The sequence below is a fragment of the Squalius cephalus genome, assembly GCF_949319135.1.
Source record: "Squalius cephalus genome assembly, chromosome: 1".
Taxonomy (NCBI): domain Eukaryota; kingdom Metazoa; phylum Chordata; class Actinopteri; order Cypriniformes; family Leuciscidae; genus Squalius; species Squalius cephalus.
In genome coordinates, this window is record NC_137122.1 from 31,114,171 (window position 1) to 31,133,242 (window position 19,072).

The 19,072-nt window shown below is 37.0% G+C and overlaps 2 protein-coding genes across 7 annotated transcripts in view; both read left to right on the forward strand.

Annotated features, from left to right (window-relative positions):
- Positions 1-698: 698 nt before the first annotated feature.
- Positions 699-7,595, forward strand: il21r.2 (interleukin 21 receptor, tandem duplicate 2). The gene is made up of 9 exons (XM_079864655.1): positions 699-1,366; positions 1,624-1,753; positions 1,853-1,976; positions 2,082-2,242; positions 2,326-2,477; positions 2,655-2,826; positions 5,145-5,235; positions 5,353-5,437; positions 5,839-7,595. The coding sequence occupies exons 2-9, from the start codon at positions 1,684-1,686 to the stop codon at positions 6,340-6,342; spliced, it is 1,359 nt and encodes a 452-aa protein (XP_079720781.1). The 5' UTR covers positions 699-1,366; positions 1,624-1,683; the 3' UTR covers positions 6,343-7,595.
- A 1,155-nt stretch (positions 7,596-8,750) lies between these two features.
- pdpk1a (3-phosphoinositide dependent protein kinase 1a) overlaps positions 8,751-19,072 on the forward strand; it is a 50,808-nt gene continuing 40,486 nt past the window's right edge. For 3 of the 6 annotated variants that reach the window (XR_013822877.1, XM_079887271.1, XM_079887272.1), the window contains exons 1-12: positions 14,028-14,620; positions 14,800-14,842; positions 14,938-15,075; positions 15,189-15,333; positions 15,414-15,511; positions 15,791-15,866; positions 15,959-16,027; positions 16,454-16,550; positions 16,639-16,812; positions 17,866-18,062; positions 18,379-18,436; positions 18,717-18,869. Coding sequence is in view for 5 of the 6 variants with exons in the window: in XM_079887271.1 (XP_079743397.1) it covers positions 14,345-14,620; positions 14,800-14,842; positions 14,938-15,075; positions 15,189-15,333; positions 15,414-15,511; positions 15,791-15,866; positions 15,959-16,027; positions 16,454-16,550; positions 16,639-16,812; positions 17,866-18,062; positions 18,379-18,436; positions 18,717-18,869 (1,524 nt within the window). In the remaining variant the exon portion in view is untranslated. Of the gene's footprint in view, positions 8,925-14,027; positions 14,621-14,799; positions 14,843-14,937; positions 15,076-15,188; positions 15,334-15,413; positions 15,512-15,790; positions 15,867-15,958; positions 16,028-16,453; positions 16,551-16,638; positions 16,813-17,865; positions 18,063-18,378; positions 18,437-18,716; positions 18,870-19,072 lie in introns of those variants that run through there. The other 3 variants (XM_079887274.1, XM_079887275.1, XM_079887273.1) reach the window with 2 other exon arrangements.

Sequence of the window (19,072 nt, forward strand, 5' to 3'; positions counted from 1 at the left end):
TCAGATTGATATAGTGGGTTTGTGTGGATATAGTTGTCGTTATAGTTATCTTTAGTTTTTGTTCTTGGTGTGAACGGGCCTTTAGCCATATTATTTTCCAATTAATTTTGTTTAACAAGTTGCATAAGACAGAAACTTGTATAGCAACTTGTGTGGCCTTATTTTTTTCGACACGCAGCCACAGGAGCACTTTAGAAGTTCTCTGCAACATCTGAAACTAGAAGATGAAAAAGACACAGTGACATACAGTAGGAAGCCACAAATGAAAGTTCACATTTGTAACTTTTCATCTTTAAAGTCACTGCAATAAATGTCAGTCATTTATAGAATCAGTCATACATGGGCAAATCATTTTTCTGTCTGAAAATTTAGTATAAGAAAAAATACAACAAAAATAAGTTTAGGGCTATTCAAAATGCATTCAGGTCCTCCCTTTGCTATAACATCTGTAAACTTTAAATGTAGGCTGCTTACTGTATCATAATGTGAGGAAACTTTATTTTCGCTACATTGTTGTTACATTACATTGTAGAGCCAAAAGAGCCATTTTGTCTTTATTTAAACTTTGTTTCGTAAGTGTTTGTCCAGTAGGGGTCTCTCTTGGGTAATTGGTTACTGAATATAGGTGGGAACCTTCCTTCAGGTGACAGGTGTTTTGACCGCTACATAAGTTATGCTATGCTAAGTTATGATATGCTATGCTATGCAAGTAGGAAATCTGTACTGGTGAAGGACTTGGAACTGTGGATTTACTGACTGTTTGTTGGACTCTTGCTTACTTGGAATGAAGACCAGTCAAGGTAAAATAAATCTACAATGTAAGCATATTAACTTGTGTGTGGACTTTGAAGTGCATAACAACCTGAGTGTGCGCGTTCAGACCATCAGCCCTCAGCTGCTTTAAGTAATAGACTGGCTGCATGCTTACATGTTGTTTTATATTTTTGTACACTGTAAAAAATATATGATCTATAAGTTATGACAACATGCATTTTTCAGCCTTTTTTATGTTGTGCAATAATCAACAAATTTTTCAAGTCAGTTTAATGTAATTTAAGTTGAAATGACTTAAACATCCAAGTTGATTGTACTTGCACATTTTTTTTAGTGTATTTACTCTTAAGAAGATTATGTTCACCTGGACAGTTTATTTTAATGTGAGAATTAACCATGTGGCTCCACGTCACGTGTGAGAACCTTGTGATACCATCTTAAACGACTAATCAGAGATTTCAGATAACTGTGAGGTAAAGACCTCCTACATAAACAGGAACTTCTCAGTATATAAAACCAACTTGATGCCCTTCAGTGCCATTGACAACTTTCGCGCTATTATCTATGACTCCAATGCTTCAGAATACATTTGGTGAGTAGATATAATTGTCTCTGTTGTAACATGTGTTCTTTAAAATCTGAGCCTAAGTACAGGAATGTAAGATACATGATTTGTGTTTTGGCTTTTAATGTTTATTATTTATTAATTACACGTTCAGGATAATCACCTAATTTGTAAAACTCTAGTTCTTAAATCAATGGAACCTGATGGACTTATATTGAAAGTTTTTCTCTATCAGTTTAATTATTGTTTCATTTATGGCTAACTTTTCAATGGGGTCTTTTCAGTTGCATGCGGAATTATGTGTTGAAATCTGGAAGTGTGTGTACATACAATCCTTCACAAGAATGATGCACCGCACTGGAATTATCTGCATTTTCTTGGCTTTTTTAGTGGAACTTAATGCCAGTTCACAGGGTAAAACAGGCTTCTCAAATCTGCACTTTTAGTCACAATGGATTTTACATGTACAGTACTTCCAAAAATATGTGGCCATTTTTCTGTTTCATGTTTCAGCTCTGACAACAGGGCTCAACTGTGTGACAGATTACTGGATAACCATCAACTGCTCTTTAAAACTACCAGTCACATTCACTAGAAACATATCATACTGGCTGGAATTTCAAAGGTCGAACGACGTGTAAGCACTTATTCATTACCATTCTGTTTAGTAATTCATACACTATTTTTCAGTTGAATTTGTGTGCATTACCAGTACTGAGCCAGATTCTGCCAACACACACAGGTATAGATGCTCACTCCAGAGAGCACGTGAAGATCACACCTGCAGTTTCACAGTAAAAAGAATACAGGATAATCATGTTTATGCTGTGAAACTTCATTATTTGGAAAACGGCAGTAATTATCCGTCTCTGTTGGGTGGTGATTTTTGTCCAGCAAAAAACAGTGAGTAAATCTTTATGTAACTAAAGAAAATTTTTTTTTTCCTTCTTATATTTCACGTACATGAAGCTTCTCTCTTTTCCCAGTTAAGCCAAACACCCCATTTAATCTGACGTTACAATATGAAAATGGGACATATCATTTCTTTTGGAAGAATGGATATGAAGACCATAAATACAGACATGCTCTACCCATCAAGTACAAATTCCTGTACTACAGAGATGGAGAAAATGACAGCGTAAGATTAATTAGAGTGATGATTCAGCTGTAAATGTCCACCATTCATAGTGTATGTTCTCAGAGAACATCCTCTGTTTCACCCACATCAAAACGCAATATGTGTGTTCTTGCTTTGAAAATGAATGTTTTCTATGAATGGTTTCACATTAACGTTACTTTTTTTTTTTTTTTGAAGGTCGTCAGTGTTCATCCAGACACTAAAATGATTCAGATTGATGAAATGAAGCTTGATCCTGGAACTACGTACACTGCTATGGTGAGGACTGGGATACATGAGACAAACAAATTATACAGTGGAACATGGAGCGACTGGAGCAGCACAGTCAAATGGAATACAGCATACAGAGGTGAATACTCTGTGATAGTGATCTATATTTACACTCTCATGTACTTAATTATATAAATATATTTGTTTGCTGAGAGATTAGAGGTGTAGTAAGCGATTTCTTAAAAAAACACTGTTGAAAGTGGATGGGCCAGAGCAGCACAACACACTTTTAGTGCACCAATCAGCAGTAGGGGGCGTGTCCACTCATGATGGGGGAGGAGAGGGAGTGAGCAAGAGGGAGAAGGCCTTGTCATCACGGAGACGCGTTTAGCTGTATATGTACAAAATTTTGTATCGTATTGCCGTTTTGTCCAGACGGATCCAGCGTTTTGGGAGCCTGAAACCGCTATTTATTAATTTTTTTTAGCTGGTGTGATCAGTCTTGGCTGGTCCCTGGGGCGTACGATCACACTTACGGTGTACAGTGTGGTCAGTGCATCACGTGATCAACTGCTAAATTCAACCGTGCGTATGCGCGTTGGCTGGCGCTGAGCCAGAGACGGACACGCTCAGCACTGTAATATATCACAACTATTCAGTGTTTTGAACCACATGATGTTTATTTTAGGTTTCAGACATTTAAAATCACATAACTAGCAAAACAATGACTTTGAGTTTGCAAAATACACACTGATATCTATAGAAGCGGAATAATAATTGTTGCCATTATAATTAGGCAAGATGTTTTATTCATATCAGATACACATTGTGTAAGTAGCTTTCAAGTTTACTCTATTCTTCTCCCAGTTCACCAGCCACTTACTTTCATGTATTGAAGTGGATGAATTGACATTTTGCAAATCCATCAGATCCAATTCTCTTAACTGTGGCAGAAACTAACATGGCTGCGCCCATCGCGCATACAGCACAACTAACGCAATCGTTATAAAGGTGTTTAAACAACAAAACACTTCCACTTGCACATATTTGACAATCGGAATATTAGATATGTCATGCTATAGCTAATAAATGTGTGAATGTTTTGAATAAAAAAGGAAAAATGACATAAAAGCAGATCATTATTCATTCAGTGCTGTTGCGGTGTGTCACGTGACAAGCAATGACGCGTCACCATGGAAACAATAAAGTGACAGGTTCTAAATAATGGTCGCCTTGAAAAACTCACGCTGGGTGGTCAGCCAGAATATTTAAAACTTACATGTGAAAAGGTTAAACTGGGTCCCAGAGTGGATAAATCTGAAAACGACACCCTTGCGTTTCCGTGTGTACAGCCAATCCATATATTTTTGTGAAACGTTGATGTCATCACCCCACGTGTCGACCTTACTTAGACACCGTTTCGTCATGTAACGGCAATAACAACTGCGGACTACATGCTTGTGTTCTTGCTGCAGAAGCTACTGAGCCTCTTTTATTTCTTTCTTTATTATTTACTTGAATGTATTTTTATTTTATTTCTTTATTTGACTTTTTTATTTCTTTATATTTTCTTTCTTATGCTATGATGCTTGTCTGTTGTCTGATTAAGACATTTCATATTTTGTACCATTTATAGGTATTTATATTGTTCAATAAATTTATTGGTTAAAAAAAAAGTAGTAGAAGCTACTGAGCCTATTATTGTATAAAGCGTTCAAGGTTTATGTGCATGTTCCAATTCTTCTTCTTCTTTTTTAGTGTTTCTCTGTGGCAGAATTACAGCGCCACATACTGGTCTTGCATGTATACTGCATCATTTTGAGTCGGTTTCAGTGGTTTTGTGTGTACTGTGTACCGTACAACGCCGTGTTTACGGAATATTTTTTTAGAACGAGGGAAAAAAAGATAGGGAAAGCTCTGGCCTCGTGTGGATGTGGCCTTAAGGAAAGACTGATGGTTGAGTGACATTACAAAAGAGAAAAGGTCAGAGGAATCACTGAAAAAAGAAGGGTTATGATCAGGCAAGAGCTTTAGGACCCGTGTTAATATTAGAAAAGCTTTCCAGCGCTGGAGAGAGCTAAGCGGGAAGGCCTGAAAACGGACACAGAGGTTGCGTTGTTTCTGAGTAACATTGGCTTTGCTGATTCACAGAACAAAGATATGCTGTTAGCCTTTGTAACATGACAGTGTTGAGTGTCATTGAAGCATTATTTTGCTTTGCTTCATCTATAATAAAGAGACATCCGCTCTTGCATTGCGTTTTCGTGCATTTTGGGGGTGGGGCAATGAAGGGAGGTGTGTGTTTGTTTGGGATTATTTCAAATATCAACAGTGTTTCTCAGAAATCGCTTACTGCACCTTTAAATTTTACCCATCCCAGTTTGTTTTATTTTATTCTTTTATTTTCTATTTTATTAATAGTATTATTTTTATGTTTATTTTATTTTTTGGTTCAAGATGAGCCCAATCAAGTCGGCAAGATTGTCATTGGAACATTTTTAATATTCGGACTTTTAATTCTGCTTCTTCTATCTGTTCCTGCTGCAAGGTAATTGTTTATTATACACCTGCTATTGCCACACATTTTCTGCAAAATGATGCAGTACACCAACAGGTGAGACAGGAAAGATAACTGGATATAACATGTGACATTTATGCATTGCAGATTTAAGATGAAAGAAATTTCATTGGTGCCGACACCAGCAACGTACTTCCAGCCTCTTTATAAAAATTACCAGGGCAATTTTCAGGTAATATTTCAGATTTCAAACAGACCAGGGTTTCCCAACCGAGGGTTTGAACCCGTTTGTGGTACAAGTTTTTAGTCGTTTTCATAGAGATCCATGTTGTCTTTACACGAAAAACGCAAAGTAACATAAGTCATGTATTAAAAAAAGAAAGAAAAAAAAGTATAAAACATTCAGAACCTCTTAAACATAATATTAATTCTAATATTATGTAATTATTATAATAATACCATGTATAATATCAATTAATTTACAGTATATTTACAGTATAATATTGTATATATTTATACTGTATTTTTTACACACACACACATTTATATATATAATTGTGTTAGATATATCCTCATATTCATATCAGATTAATATTTCCTCTTTTATTATCCTCTTTTTTTTCCCCCCAAAAGTGTTGGGTTTTGGCCAAAAGTCCTTTACAAGACATTCATGCTATAGAAGACTTTTCAACAGTCGACAAGATTTCCGAGGTCATATCTACGCTACAGGATCAGGTAGAGAAAACGGGCATGTATCCCGCAGCACAGTGCCATCAACCCTATGTGGGCCCCACAGCTGAGGTCTGGGCCCCACGCCAAATGCCCGATACGTGCAGTGAGACGAGTATCCCATGTGAGGAATTTTCTTTGTTCTGTGAAGTGTTGCCAGATGAAGTGGACGACTTCATGCAGTCTCTCAGCGTGGCGTGTCTGAGTGGAGATGTTCTGTCTCTGAATGACTCTGCTCTTAGTCTTGAGAGTCAAGAGGACTTTGAGGCCTCTGAAGCACCAGTTATCATTAACCCAACGCCTATGTGTTCAAAACAGGACTACTGCACTCTCACCGACATTCCCACAAGCCCCGTCCCCACCATCGCCAGAGATATAGAGCTGGATGAAAACACCTTCAGGGATTAAATGCATGAAGACATCTGTAGTAGACGTGGTCATTCTGAACTGACATAAGGCATTTATTCACTTTTTGAAGTGTACAATTTATGCTGTAGGGCTAAATGTGAAGGCCTTTTCAAATAATGTTATCAAGGAATTCTTATTCTTCAATGAAAACAAGTTGTCCAGGCTAAGGGGTGTAAAAGTAGCTCAAAAAGTAGCTGAGTTCAAATGAGGTTTAAGGTTTTGTGTGCAGTGATTTGATTCTCCAGATTCTGTTTTTCATTAGTGCTGAATATATTTCTATTTGTACAGATAAGAAAATTAAAATATTGTGTATTGTTTGTGAAAAAAATTTCACCTAGATTAATATGTTATTTAGTAATGTTTCTAATTGATTGTGTTAGTTCAGTTCAGGTGTGTTTCATTAATCATCTAGTTAGTTTCTCCCTTTGTCTGCAGTGTATATAAACCCTCAGTTTGAGTTAGTCTTAGTATCGGTCTTAGTATTAGTATTAGTCGTTAAGTTGTGTAGTGCTTTCTTTTACAAATTCCTGTATTTTGGTTGGTGTATTAAAGGGATAGTTCACTTTGAAATTAAATTTTGGTATGTTTTAGCTTACCTCAAGGGCATCCAAGATGTAGGTGTCTTTGTTTCCACAGTAGTTTCAATTTTGATATTTTTAAGTCAAACCGTTCTTGTCTGACAGTCATATAATGCAGGTCTATAGTTACTGTCTCAAAGAGCATGCACAGAGTCCAAATTAAAACAATTCCCCATCGTCCAAATTAAACAATTCCCCATCGTAAGTACACATTGATGGCCTAAGACACAAAACGAGCGGTTTGTGTGAGAAAACGAACAGTATTTATATCGTTTTTACCTCTTGTACACTTTCCGGCGCTTGCGTAGACTAAGCCAGAACGCGCGAACACGTCACACACCAGGAAGCGCGCAGATCACTCAGATGACTCAGATCACTTGGACGTGGTTGTGTAGAGGTAAAATCGATATAAATACTGTTCGTTTTCTCACACAAACCGCTCGTTTCGAGATTGTTTAATTTGGACTTCTCTGTGCATGCTCTTTGAGACAGTGACCATATACCTGCATTATATGACTGACAGACAAGAACGGTTTGACTTAAAAATATCAAAATTGAAACTACTGCGGAAACAAAGACACCTACATCTTGGATGCCCTTCAGGTAAGCTAAAACATACCAAAATTTAATTTCAAAGTGAACTATCCCTTTAAAATAAACTTTCTTTGGATCTTGATCTCTGCTTCCTGCTAGTGTCGGAACTACTCAGTGTCTCTCTATATCTACATATAGGCCTATATACATATATAAATGGTTTTAAGTCAGTTATTTATATCTTTTGCTGTAGTGTGTCAGTAGGAAATATCAGTTTACATTTCCAAACATTCTTTTTGCCATTAATTGTAATAATCCAGTGAGATTTGTGTATGCACAAGGAGTCTGACAACAGCCGGTATGATCTGATCTCACCATCATCGAGTCCGTCTGTGATTACATGAAGAAACAGAACAAACTGAGACAAACTGAGACAAACTAAATCCAGAAGAACTGCGGGAACGTCTCCAAGATGCTTGAAGAAACCTTCCTGCAAAGCTACCTGAAAAACCATGCGCAAGTGTACCTCGACAAAAGCCGTTTTAAACGCAAAGGGTCGTTACACCAAATATTGATTTGAATTAGTTAATAGAAGTTAAATCATAAATAAATTAAATTTGTGATTTTATTTTAGAAAGCTTTCTCACTTTACAGCATTTTAACACAAGTGCCAGTACTTTTCACAGTAGTGTAGCTTTGCAGGAATATTAACATGCCTAAGACTTTTGCACAGTAGGCTACTGTATATAGCCTACATATAATATTAGCTGCTCGTTAACATAAATATCTAATAAGTGCATGTAGACATGTTGAAGAGGATCTGCTGAAGTTCAAACTGAGCATCAGAAAAGGGAAGAAAGGTGATTTAGGAACATGCATGGTTGTTAGTGCCAGAATGGCTGGTCTGTGTATTTCAGAAACTGCTGATCTACAGGAATTTTCACACACAACCATCTCTATAGGGTTTACAGAAAAAGTTCTGAAACAGAGACTCACTCACTTACTTTTAGGGCAAATTTCTGGTAAATGGAAAAGCGAATGAATGAAAGAAAGTATCCTTTACCAGGCTAAACTTCAAAGGAGGCAAATGGGAGAGCATAAATCAATAGACATATATTTTGTCTTCCCATTTGCTTCAACAGCCAAAGAAAAAAAATCCACAACTGGGCTAAAACAATCCAGAGAGATGACGGCAGTCGGATGAGGGAAACGGTCTCTCTCTGCCTCCCTCCCTCACTCACTCACTCACTCACTCATTGCCAGTGCTGTGCTGCCCTCTGCTGTCCGGGGAGCCCCATAGTGCTGCAGTTCTCACGGCTGCTCCTCCACTGCATGAGACGTTGTTGTTGTGTGACGTCAGAGCTGGCAGGAGAGAGAGGCAGCAGCGGCCATCCACTAACAGCTCTGTAATGACAACATTACTGAGACATCTGCCTGTGAACGTCCATGGCCAAGACCAAGAGCCAAACAGTGAGTATATGATGACAAATACAACATTAGACACCGAGTGACACTGAATGATAGGGTGTCATGGACCTGCATCTTTATTTACAGTGTTCAAATTAGCCAGTTGCTATCTTCTTCTAGCTAAGCAGCTTAGTGTTTGGGGAGGGATTTCACTTTAGTAAGTTGCATTCTCTAAATGTAATTCAAACCATGTAAGTCGTGTATGGGTGTTTTGAAAGACGAAGAGCACGCACTTGTTTGTTTTCAGCATTTCCTAAAAAAAAAATATATATGTAAAAAAATAAAAAAAATAAAAAAAAACTCTTTCCGTGCTTTAACGTAGTTCATCGTTATTGCATGTAGTGAAATCATTAATTATATATAATTTTATTTTAATTAGCACGGTTGTTTTGACATGTAGTTTGTCAGCTGACGGGCTAAAAACAAACAGCAGTGCTCGTGAACATGCCAGAGGAAGTGACGCAGCAGCGCATAGTCGGTTAATGATGGATTTGTTTAATTTGTTTAAGGTGTCCGTACAGTCTCCTCACGAAACTGCTCTCACGCGAGACGTGTTCACTTGACAAACAACACCGTGAAATTTTTACGAGAGTTGCACAAGCTAATCTAACTCTAAAGACGCACATTTGACTATCACTGCTGCTTTAAAACAAACAACGCTTAAAATTAACTCGACATGATTATGTCCACAGATTAGCCCATATACAGAGTCTAAAGCAGAAGGATGAACTGGTTTTCGATTATTCTGTTTAACACGTTCAGAGATATTCACCTGTGTTTGGGTGCCTCTTTTGCTTTGTTTTTTTCCTTGGCTATCACTCCGTCCAATAAGTTGCCATTTTATGGCTTCATTTTCTGAACATTTGTTGCACAAAATTATTTTTTATAAAGGTTTTCCCCTTTGGGCTCATGGTCATGGAAAACAGAAGAGTCGTGGGAATGAAAAAAAATTATGGAAGGCCATTTCTGCCAAAAAAAATACTTTGGTAAATCATAAAAAAAGTAGAAATTATGAGATACTAATTCATTCTGAGATTAAAAATTCACAGTCATAATTATAGGTACTAATTCATAATTATTTTAAGATATACTAATATACGTCAAAATTATGAGCTACAAAGCCATTATGAGATACTTTTTATCTCATAATTTCAACTTCATGATTATGGCTTATTCATTTTTTTATGTGGCAGAAATGGGCTTTCATGTATTAGAGATATTATTTGACAGTAAAAATAATAATATTTGAAATATATAAATTCTAAGAATTAATGATCATTGGAAAATATGCAAATGGAAATCTGCCACAGCAGAATCTACACAATGATTATAAATAAATAAATAAATAAATAAATAAAATGCTTATTTAGTATTTACACATTAACTCTAAAAATGATCAAAATTAAACTATTCACCAAAAGAATAGACCCTGCAAATATCTGTATATATTAATATTTACCTCATCTGAGGTTTTCAGAAGGTTATACAAGGTTGAAAAGATTATGAGGTTTTCAAAAGATTCAATAGCCTCCTAATAATTACTAAATTTAATTGCACAAATCCAGCAGTACTGGGGAAATTGTGTTATGACATCTGCATCAGGATGTTGTTTATGTGGCTACAGATTTGATAATGAGCCACAGCACATGCAGGAAATTCATGCCTCGTCTCTTACCTACAAATCAACTGAATGAAACAGTTACTTGAAGTCAATGTGCTAAATGTGTTTGTTTACAGTCTAAAAGATACGATCTGACATTTGCAGCTCGACACAGATCAGGCATCTACAGAGATGTAGTCGAACAGTGGTGTGTAGACATTGTGTACATAGTCATCTGTCTTTCGCTGTTTGAATAGGAGTATGATTAAAAAGAAAAAGAAAAGCACTTTGTCTAGACGTTTATGAATGTATTTTTCTTGTGATGGCACTTTATGACCCAGCTTGCAACGCGTTTGTATTCACGCTTACTTTGGCATCCTGTCAACCTTTACTATACTGTCCTCTCATGCGTACAGTGCCACTATTTGCTTTTTAAATCATCCAGTGCTGGCTGTCAGAGATGTAAGTGTATTGTATTTGGTGACTCTATCCAAACTTCACTTCCTAATCTAGTTTTAAATACGACTTCCAGGAAAACTGGACCGTTGCTATCAGATTACGATGTGTCACACCATTCGGATGCCATTGATCCAGAGGTCGTATTGCGCAGCTCGTAATCGTCATTGTTGTTTTAGCCATTGTGTTTATGCCACTCCCATTTGTGTCATAAAGAAAGTGATGTTACCTGTGTCTGCTTGAATTACTTAAACTGTTCAGATGGCTGATCCTTATACAAACATACACAATCAATCAATTTCTTAACAAAACCAACATCTTAATTAGTTTAGTTTTGGACTGGATAGTGAACAAAAAATCAACCAAAAAGCATCCCTGTTAGCACAATCAACTTGGATATTTAATTCATTTCTACTTGAATTACGTTAAACTGAGTTTAAAAATGAGTTGAATCTTGTATAACTTACAAAAAAGGTTGAAAATTGCCTTATTTTGATGAGCAATGTAAAAAATATTTGTTGTCATAACTTTTGTTCCTGCCTAATGCATTTTTTTATACCATTGAATTGATAATGTCAAAGATTTAAAAAATGTACACAATAAATGAAATAAAAGTACTAATAATAAAGATCTAGAATAACTTTTGCACTGCATGATGTCAGATTTATTTGCATTGTTTGTGCCTCTCAGCGCTGTTTGCAGACAGTTTAAATTCTTTCTTTCAAAATGTCAATATGCTGTGTGCATATGACCTGATTTCTGTTTTTTTTCTCTTCACGTCAAGCTCCTGTAGCATCCATTCCCTTTTATTTAGTCAGTTACAGGCAGAGGGGACAGTCCAGTTTTAGTTTCTGTGGTTGGGTGTGTTTGGCAAAGAGGTATTGGAGAAGTGCCCTATGTAGCAGGTGTCTGGAAAGTACCAGGTTTTACACTAATAACAGAACCATTTAGAATTTGTTTTTTTTTTCTCTCCCTCCACAGTTCTCATAGTAAACAAATGAGGAGTGATCAACCTGCTGTGGGGAAGCAGATCTTGCTTTATTTGCATGGCTTTGGGTGTTATCTCAGACTTGAGGCTAAAACTACCTCAGTATATTTATATTTCTCTAAAGTAGGCATGAAACACAAGTTGCGATGTGATCGAGTAAAAATACTTATTTTGTCCAAGGGGAATTGATTGGAAGGTTGTGGTTTGCTATTGGTCGATCTCATGTGAGTGACAGGTTGCCCCGCCCTCGCTAGTAAACGCATCATCAGAGAAGAGAAGAGATGTTGCTGCAAGAGGGAGGGGAAGTTATTCTGATTAAAGATTACATGAAGTTAAAATAATGATGTGCACGGATAAATAAATGTATGATAAATACTGCAATATTCCATAAAAAATAACTTAATGAACATGCTCTTAATTGGATGGTTTAGTCTTGTGTCTCAGGTTGCTCTTGGTGAAGTCTGTGCATTTGTTTTCTTGTTTTTAGGTTACATCATTCACAGGTGCGAACCACAATTTGCCATACGTTGCTATTGCTAATCAGTAGCGGGTTATATTAGGGCAACATTCTTATTCGAAAGAGCCTTGGATTTGTCAAACCTATAAGTGCAAGTTTAGTCCCCAGTATTGTTTTGTTCATTTTCACAGAAGAAAACTTTGGTAAATTTTAACTGTGTATAGTTGTTAAATGTTTATTTAGTCAACTTTGTCTTTGAAGTTGGCACGAAATGAAAATCCACATGTATGTTATTCACATTCAAATGTATGTTATAGATTATTTGTTATATTGTTATATATTGTTATATGTTATTATAGATTATTGTATTAGTTATTGAGAATGATTCGTCTGTGCATTTGTTTAGTTTAATTGAAAAGTTTAAAATCAAATTAAGAAATGATGCATAGAACCTAACCTTTTTCTTTTCCGCTAATCCGTTAAACTCAGGGGCTGTTTTACACGACACCGTCTTCAGCTAAGAACGTAAAACTTTTTATGCGTTTTGGCCATTTGACAAAGATCGACAACGGCGTTTTGGGTGCCTGAAAACACAAACTTTTGAAAACAGGTTTCAAAGTGCAAGTTTTTGAAAACGGTCTCCGTGTAAACAACAAAAACGCGAATCTCTGAAGACGATGACGTCATGCACATGCGTATTACGTGTTCAGTCTATAGTGTTTCATCGCCATCTAACGGCCTGGCAGCAGAATATATCATTTTTAGTCGTTTTCATGGATCCGTGTAAATGGGAATTGTTTTGACAATGGTGTCGTCTGTACGCAAAAAACGTATCAGTTTTAAGCATATCATTGTCATGTAAACGTTAGCCTGGCTCCATCCTCCTACGTACTTTCGCTCAATTTTCATTTTTCTTCAGTACTCCGTCTGGGTTTGCGGTATAATCTTGGGTTTTCTCCGGCCAATTTTTTGTCGGTCCACTGAGCGAACAGACGGAGTGGCTGAGAACGATGACGTTGAGGTTGTGCGCTAGTTTGAGTTGTAGGGTTACGTCACGACCAAACGTTAGCGATTGGTTATGGCAGATCCAGAGTGGCTCTGGGCAGATCCAATAGTTTTAAACTTCAACAGAGATCCCGCCTTCAAGAAAGTTAACGCTTGTCAATGGAGAGTGGCCAGACTCTCTGTACAAATGAAATGTACGAGAGTCTGGTAGGACCAGGCTATGTAAACGTACCCTTAGATGTACGAATCTGATATAGCAGTGGTCTTGGTCTTATACTGCCTCCTAGTGGTGTGGATATAGCATCATGTCAAAGGAAAAGTTTACCAGTGCTATAAAAAGGCATAATTCACAGTCAGTCTTGATTCATTTATACCACAAACATTAGGGTCCAATAGCAGGACAGGGGTGGTTGCTGGGATAAAACTAGTTGTATCATGTGATCTCAACATGTCTGCCCCCATGAGGTGACCCACTGCATGTAAAATAAAGCTGGTTTTATTAGGCTACTAATGTGACTCGAGTCTTCATCTCATTTGAGCGAGCATGATATTTTTCCAAAGTACTATTCATCTCTTTATATCTTTATTTAACTTTTTAATAAGTGACTGACTGCACCTTTAAACGATCAGTCACCTTAAACTTTTAATTCAGGTAGCCTATTATACACGTGGTTACTTAGCATCAAAAGTGTGGTTAGACTTAACCAAAAACGGTGTTTTCGCAACTTCAGCAGGGTAAATATTTTGCGTTCTCTGCAGCGTAAACAAAGGCAGGTCTGAGTGAATGAATTTGAGTACTCGTAATCCTGGGTGAAAACAAACACAGCCCTCCCCTCTGCGGAAGCTCTACTGTACTTTATCAGCTGCTGGTTTACTGCCTCCAAGGTGGTTTTGTTCCTCATTGCACATGCACCCGCATGTCTGAGTCAGTGTCATGTTTGCTCTGTGTGTGTGTTTTGCTCGTTCAGTACGATGCTGCTCCCATCCAGCCTAGCGTGGTGTTGCGTTCCTGTGCTTCTTCATCAATGGTAAGGACTCAGCTCAACTCCAGCCTTCCTCACTGTCTCAGTATGGAGGTCCGCGGGGGTGAGGCAAGCACCCAGCCAAAGACATCGACCCTCAAGCCTCCACAATCACGCAAGAAGGAGGACTTCAGCTTTGGCAAAATTTTAGGAGAGGGTTCCTTCTCAACGGTGGGTACAATTTTTTTGCGATTCTGAAATGAAAGATTTAATCATTAGCAATTTAACAAATACATTTGAGGTCTAAACAGCCAGTATAGTGACCGATTTTTTTTGTAGTTGAATAACAATAAAGTTTTTACGATGGCTCCATTGATTCGATGTAATAGCTGAACACATTTCAATTGCAGGTTGTGCTTGCAAAAGAACTTGCCACAGGAAAGGAATATGCAAGTAATGGGCAATTTATTTTATTTTATATATAAATGTATTATAGTTGTAATATGTTAAATGAACTACACTGATGTCATTTGAAATTTGTTTTTCAGTGAAGATTCTTGAGAAGAATCACATCAGGAAAGAAAATAAAGCACACTATGTGTTCAGAGAGAAAGATATATTGTCAAGCATAGATCATCCCTTTTTCGTAAAGCTCTACTTCACGTTTCAAGACTCACATAAACTTTGTATCCTTTTCGGGAGTAAAACTGGCGTTGAGCTGTGAAGCTGTGAAATCAGGTCTGTGTTTGTTAAACTCATTATTACTTTGTTAAAATGTTCTTAACTTCTAATCCGTCAGATTTCGCCCTCAGTTATGCAAAGAATGGAGAACTACTTAGATACATTCGCAAAATAGGCTCATTTGATGAGACTTGCACAAGATTCTACACTGCTGAGATAGTTTGTGCTCTCGAGTATTTGCACGCACTGGGAATTATTCACAGGTAATTTGACTAACGATATGACTTTGATTGAAATCATCCGTAATGCATTTTTGAATTTGTATTTATTTGTTTTTATTTAGGGACCTTAAGCCAGAGAACATCTTACTGAGCGAAGACATGCACATTCACATTACGGATTTCGGGACAGCGAAACAGTTGTCTTTGGACAGCTCTCAAAGTAACGTATAGTTCATGAATATTTCATTGAATTGCTTTGCTCTGGCTGTTGTTGTTTTTTTCATAACGACTGTCGTTAACTTCCTTCAACCCCCTTGTAGGTCAGGCATGAAGTGTTTGTTATCTATAGATACACTCACAACAGTACTCAAGTACCATAAATATGGGACAGTCTATCATTTTTCTTCACGCGCATATATGAGTTGTCAGCAGGGTTACGGACAGTATGTGATGCTGTTTGTCCCACCTGAATCTGAACCTGAAAGATTTGTCTTTACAGCAAGAGCCAATTCTTTTGTTGGCACTGCACAGTACGTTTCTCCGGAGCTGCTGACGGAAAAATCAGCCTGCAAAAGGTTTCGGCATTTAACGTGCAATATTACCAGATTAAGATGATAGTCAATTGCATCAAATTAGTTTTTTATTTTCTGTGATATTTCTCATTTAGTTCGGACCTCTGGGCACTGGGTTGCATAATCTATCAGCTGGTGGCCGGATTACCTCCGTTTAGAGCTGGGTGAGTTACTGATCAATTCAGATTTAGTTCAATTAAACGTTTTTAATAATGTGGTGGTGGTGCTTTGCACTACCGCTGAAGTGCTGGTGGTTGATCACTGTTGTAATTGCAGTTTTTAAAAACATGGTGTGAAATAACAGGAAATGTTGGCTTTGGTGTTTATGACTTGTTTGTGTAGACAGTACAGAGGGCTTCTGAGGAAACCCCAACCACTGGGTCACATGACCCGCTTGCAGTTTTAGTTACATTACAACCAATAAATTGGCTCGGACAGCCGTTGAAAACAAAACACTGAACCATGAGACTGTAAATTAACCCTTTCCTTCTCTCTACTGATTATTAAGAGCTCTTCAGTTGTGAGACTACAAACCGTTCAGTTGATATTGATTTGGTTGAGTTAGTCATTTACTTTTGTCTTTTTAATAGGAACGAGTACTTGATTTTCCAAAAGATAACAAAGCTGGAATATGAATTTCCTGAGAAATTCTTCCCCAAAGCTAAAGATCTGGTGCAGCGACTGTTGGTAATAATAGTTTGTTTTCATTACATACCTTCACTTTGAGTTGTATGACTATGCTGAAAAAAATTCATTGTTTATCTCCTGGTTTCAGTCTTTGGACCCTAGAAAGCGGCTAGGATGTGAGGAAATGGGTGGGTTCAATCCACTAAAAGGCCACATGTTCTTTGAGACAATCTCATGGGAGAATTTGCCGGTTCAGACCCCACCCAAGCTGACCCCTTACCTGCCAGCCATGGCTGAAGATGATGAAGACTACTATGGCAATGTTAGTTAGACTTATCTTACATATTATCCACTATACTGTGCAAAATTAGTCTTTTAAATTACTACATAGTCTTTTGTGCTTTTTTTGTGTTATTTTTTCCCTTTGTTGTTTTTTGCTTTTGTTTTATTGTTGTTGTTTTTTGGACTTTTTATTTAGTTTTTTGTTTTGATTTATTTATTTATTTATTTTTAAACCTTTTTGTTTGTTTTTTTTTGGGGGGGGGGGGCTTTTTTGTTTTGTTGTTGTTTTGTTTGGGCTTTTTGTTTTGTTTTATTGTTGTGTTGTTTTTGGTTTGGAGCTTTTGTTTTGTTGTGTTTTTTGTTTGATCTTTGTTTTGTTGTTTTTTGTTTGGGCTTTTCATTTTGTTTTATTGTTGTGTAGTTTTAGTTTGGACCTTTTGTTTTGTTGTGTTTTTTGTTTGATCTTTGTTTTGTTGTTTTTTGTTTGGGCTTTTCGTTTTGTTTTATTGTTGTGTAGTTTTTGTTTGGACCTTTTGTTTTGTTGTTTTTAATCAGAATTGACCTCATATTAAATGTCCTACGTTACGGATACCATTTCATGCTTTCTTTAAAGTCTGCTTTAAATCAAAACTGACCCTATTTACTTAGTTTGACCCTATTTACTTTGTGTGCGCACATTACCAGTATTGTGGTGAACAATTAATCTGTGCACAGAAAAAAAAGTTTTTGTCAAAATCTTTAGTTAAAATCTGAAAGTTTGCTTCCCCTTTAGAATGGTGTTCTTTCTCTGATGATGTTAGTTTGACAGATTGGGCAGAGAGTCCTTAAACGCTCCCCTCCAACCATCAGTCGGCTGTAAGCTAGAGATGATGAGGAAGTGCGCTAAAATCAAGCTTCACTCTTATTTTTCTCACATTCAGTGATATTCAGAATTACGTCACAGTTTTTTAGTAACGTCGGCCACAACTTCTGGTTAAATAAAGTTAAATATTTAAGTGTGTATGGTCAGTTAATGGTACAAATTGTGAGCTCTCAATTGCAGGCTCACTGGGTCTTGTCACTGTGTACTGAAGGTTTGCTTTGGATCCCACAGTATGAAGATCTCCTCAGTCAGTTCAGCAGCCTGCAGGTGGTTCCATCCAGCTCATCTCAGATCGTCCCACTGAGATCCTGCAGCAACATTGAGCAGTACATCCATGACCTGGACAGCAACTCCTTTGAGCTGGACCTGCAGTTCTCCAGTGAGGAGAAACGACTTCTGCTGCAGAAGCAAACAAGAGGCAACCCGTGGTATGTCACAACCTTCATTCAGAAATTAGTTTTCCTGCTCTTAAACCTTCATTCTGGTTAAATATTAAAGTACCATCCTGTAATGACAGCACAATTAAACACACATTCATTTTGTTATTATACATAGTTAGGGATTGTGTGGGTGTATGCACTAATAATGATTAGTTTTTATCTCATGCATTTCCTGTTGAGTTTTACTGCATGTTGTAAAAGGAACTCTTGATCATTATAGTTCTGTTTTCAATCAGTCAACAACACGGGCAGCACTGCCAGCTTGTTATTCATTAACATTTGCTTTTTGTTTTCTGTCTCAAAGGCACCAGTTTGTTGAAAATAACTTGATATATAAAATGGGACCAGTTGACAAAAGAAAGGTAACATTTTCCTTAATGTTTCTTATCTTATATGGTATGAAACAGGTGCATGTTTTTACATTTTTTTAAGTGTTGAGTGAGAAAACAAATAGCGCCCTCTTTTGGCTTCCTTTGGTAAGTGTTTTTGACCCTTTTTTTTAATGCTTTATTGTCAACAGCAGGTAGCATGTACAGTGCCATATCTCATATAACAAAAAATATTTCACATGCCTCAACAAGAAGGAACAAAAAAAAAAAAAAAAAAAAGTTTTTGACCCTTTCTTGTTTGTAATTTTCACAGGGACTGTTTGCTCGACGCCGTCAGCTTTTACTGACTGAAGGACCACATCTATATTACGTGGATCCTGTGAATAAAGTACTGAAGGGGGAAATTCCATGGTCTCCAGAGTTGCGCCCCGAGGCCAAGAATTTCAAGACGTTTTTTGTCCACACGGTACAAATTATTGTTATTATTATATATATATACGTAGTTAAATATATAGCTATTTGTATAACTGTTTATAGTTTTTTAATAAGCATTTGCCTAATAGGCAGTGCTTCTCTGGCAGCTTTAGTTGTAGGATCATGGTACTTTGATAAACACATCATACTGAATGATTACTAAATATCATTAATAAGCCATAGTACACACGGTGC

Bases quoted from the DNA above. Each gene is read 5' to 3' on its own strand.
- il21r.2 (XM_079864655.1), top strand. From the start codon at position 1,684: ATGATGCACCGCACTGGAATTATCTGCATTTTCTTGGCTTTTTTAGTG. The intron at 1,754-1,852 runs GTAAAACAGGCT...TTCATGTTTCAG, and splicing joins ACTTAATGCCAGTTCACAGG to CTCTGACAACAGGGCTCAAC. The intron at 2,827-5,144 runs GTGAATACTCTG...TTTTGGTTCAAG, and splicing joins ATGGAATACAGCATACAGAG to ATGAGCCCAATCAAGTCGGC.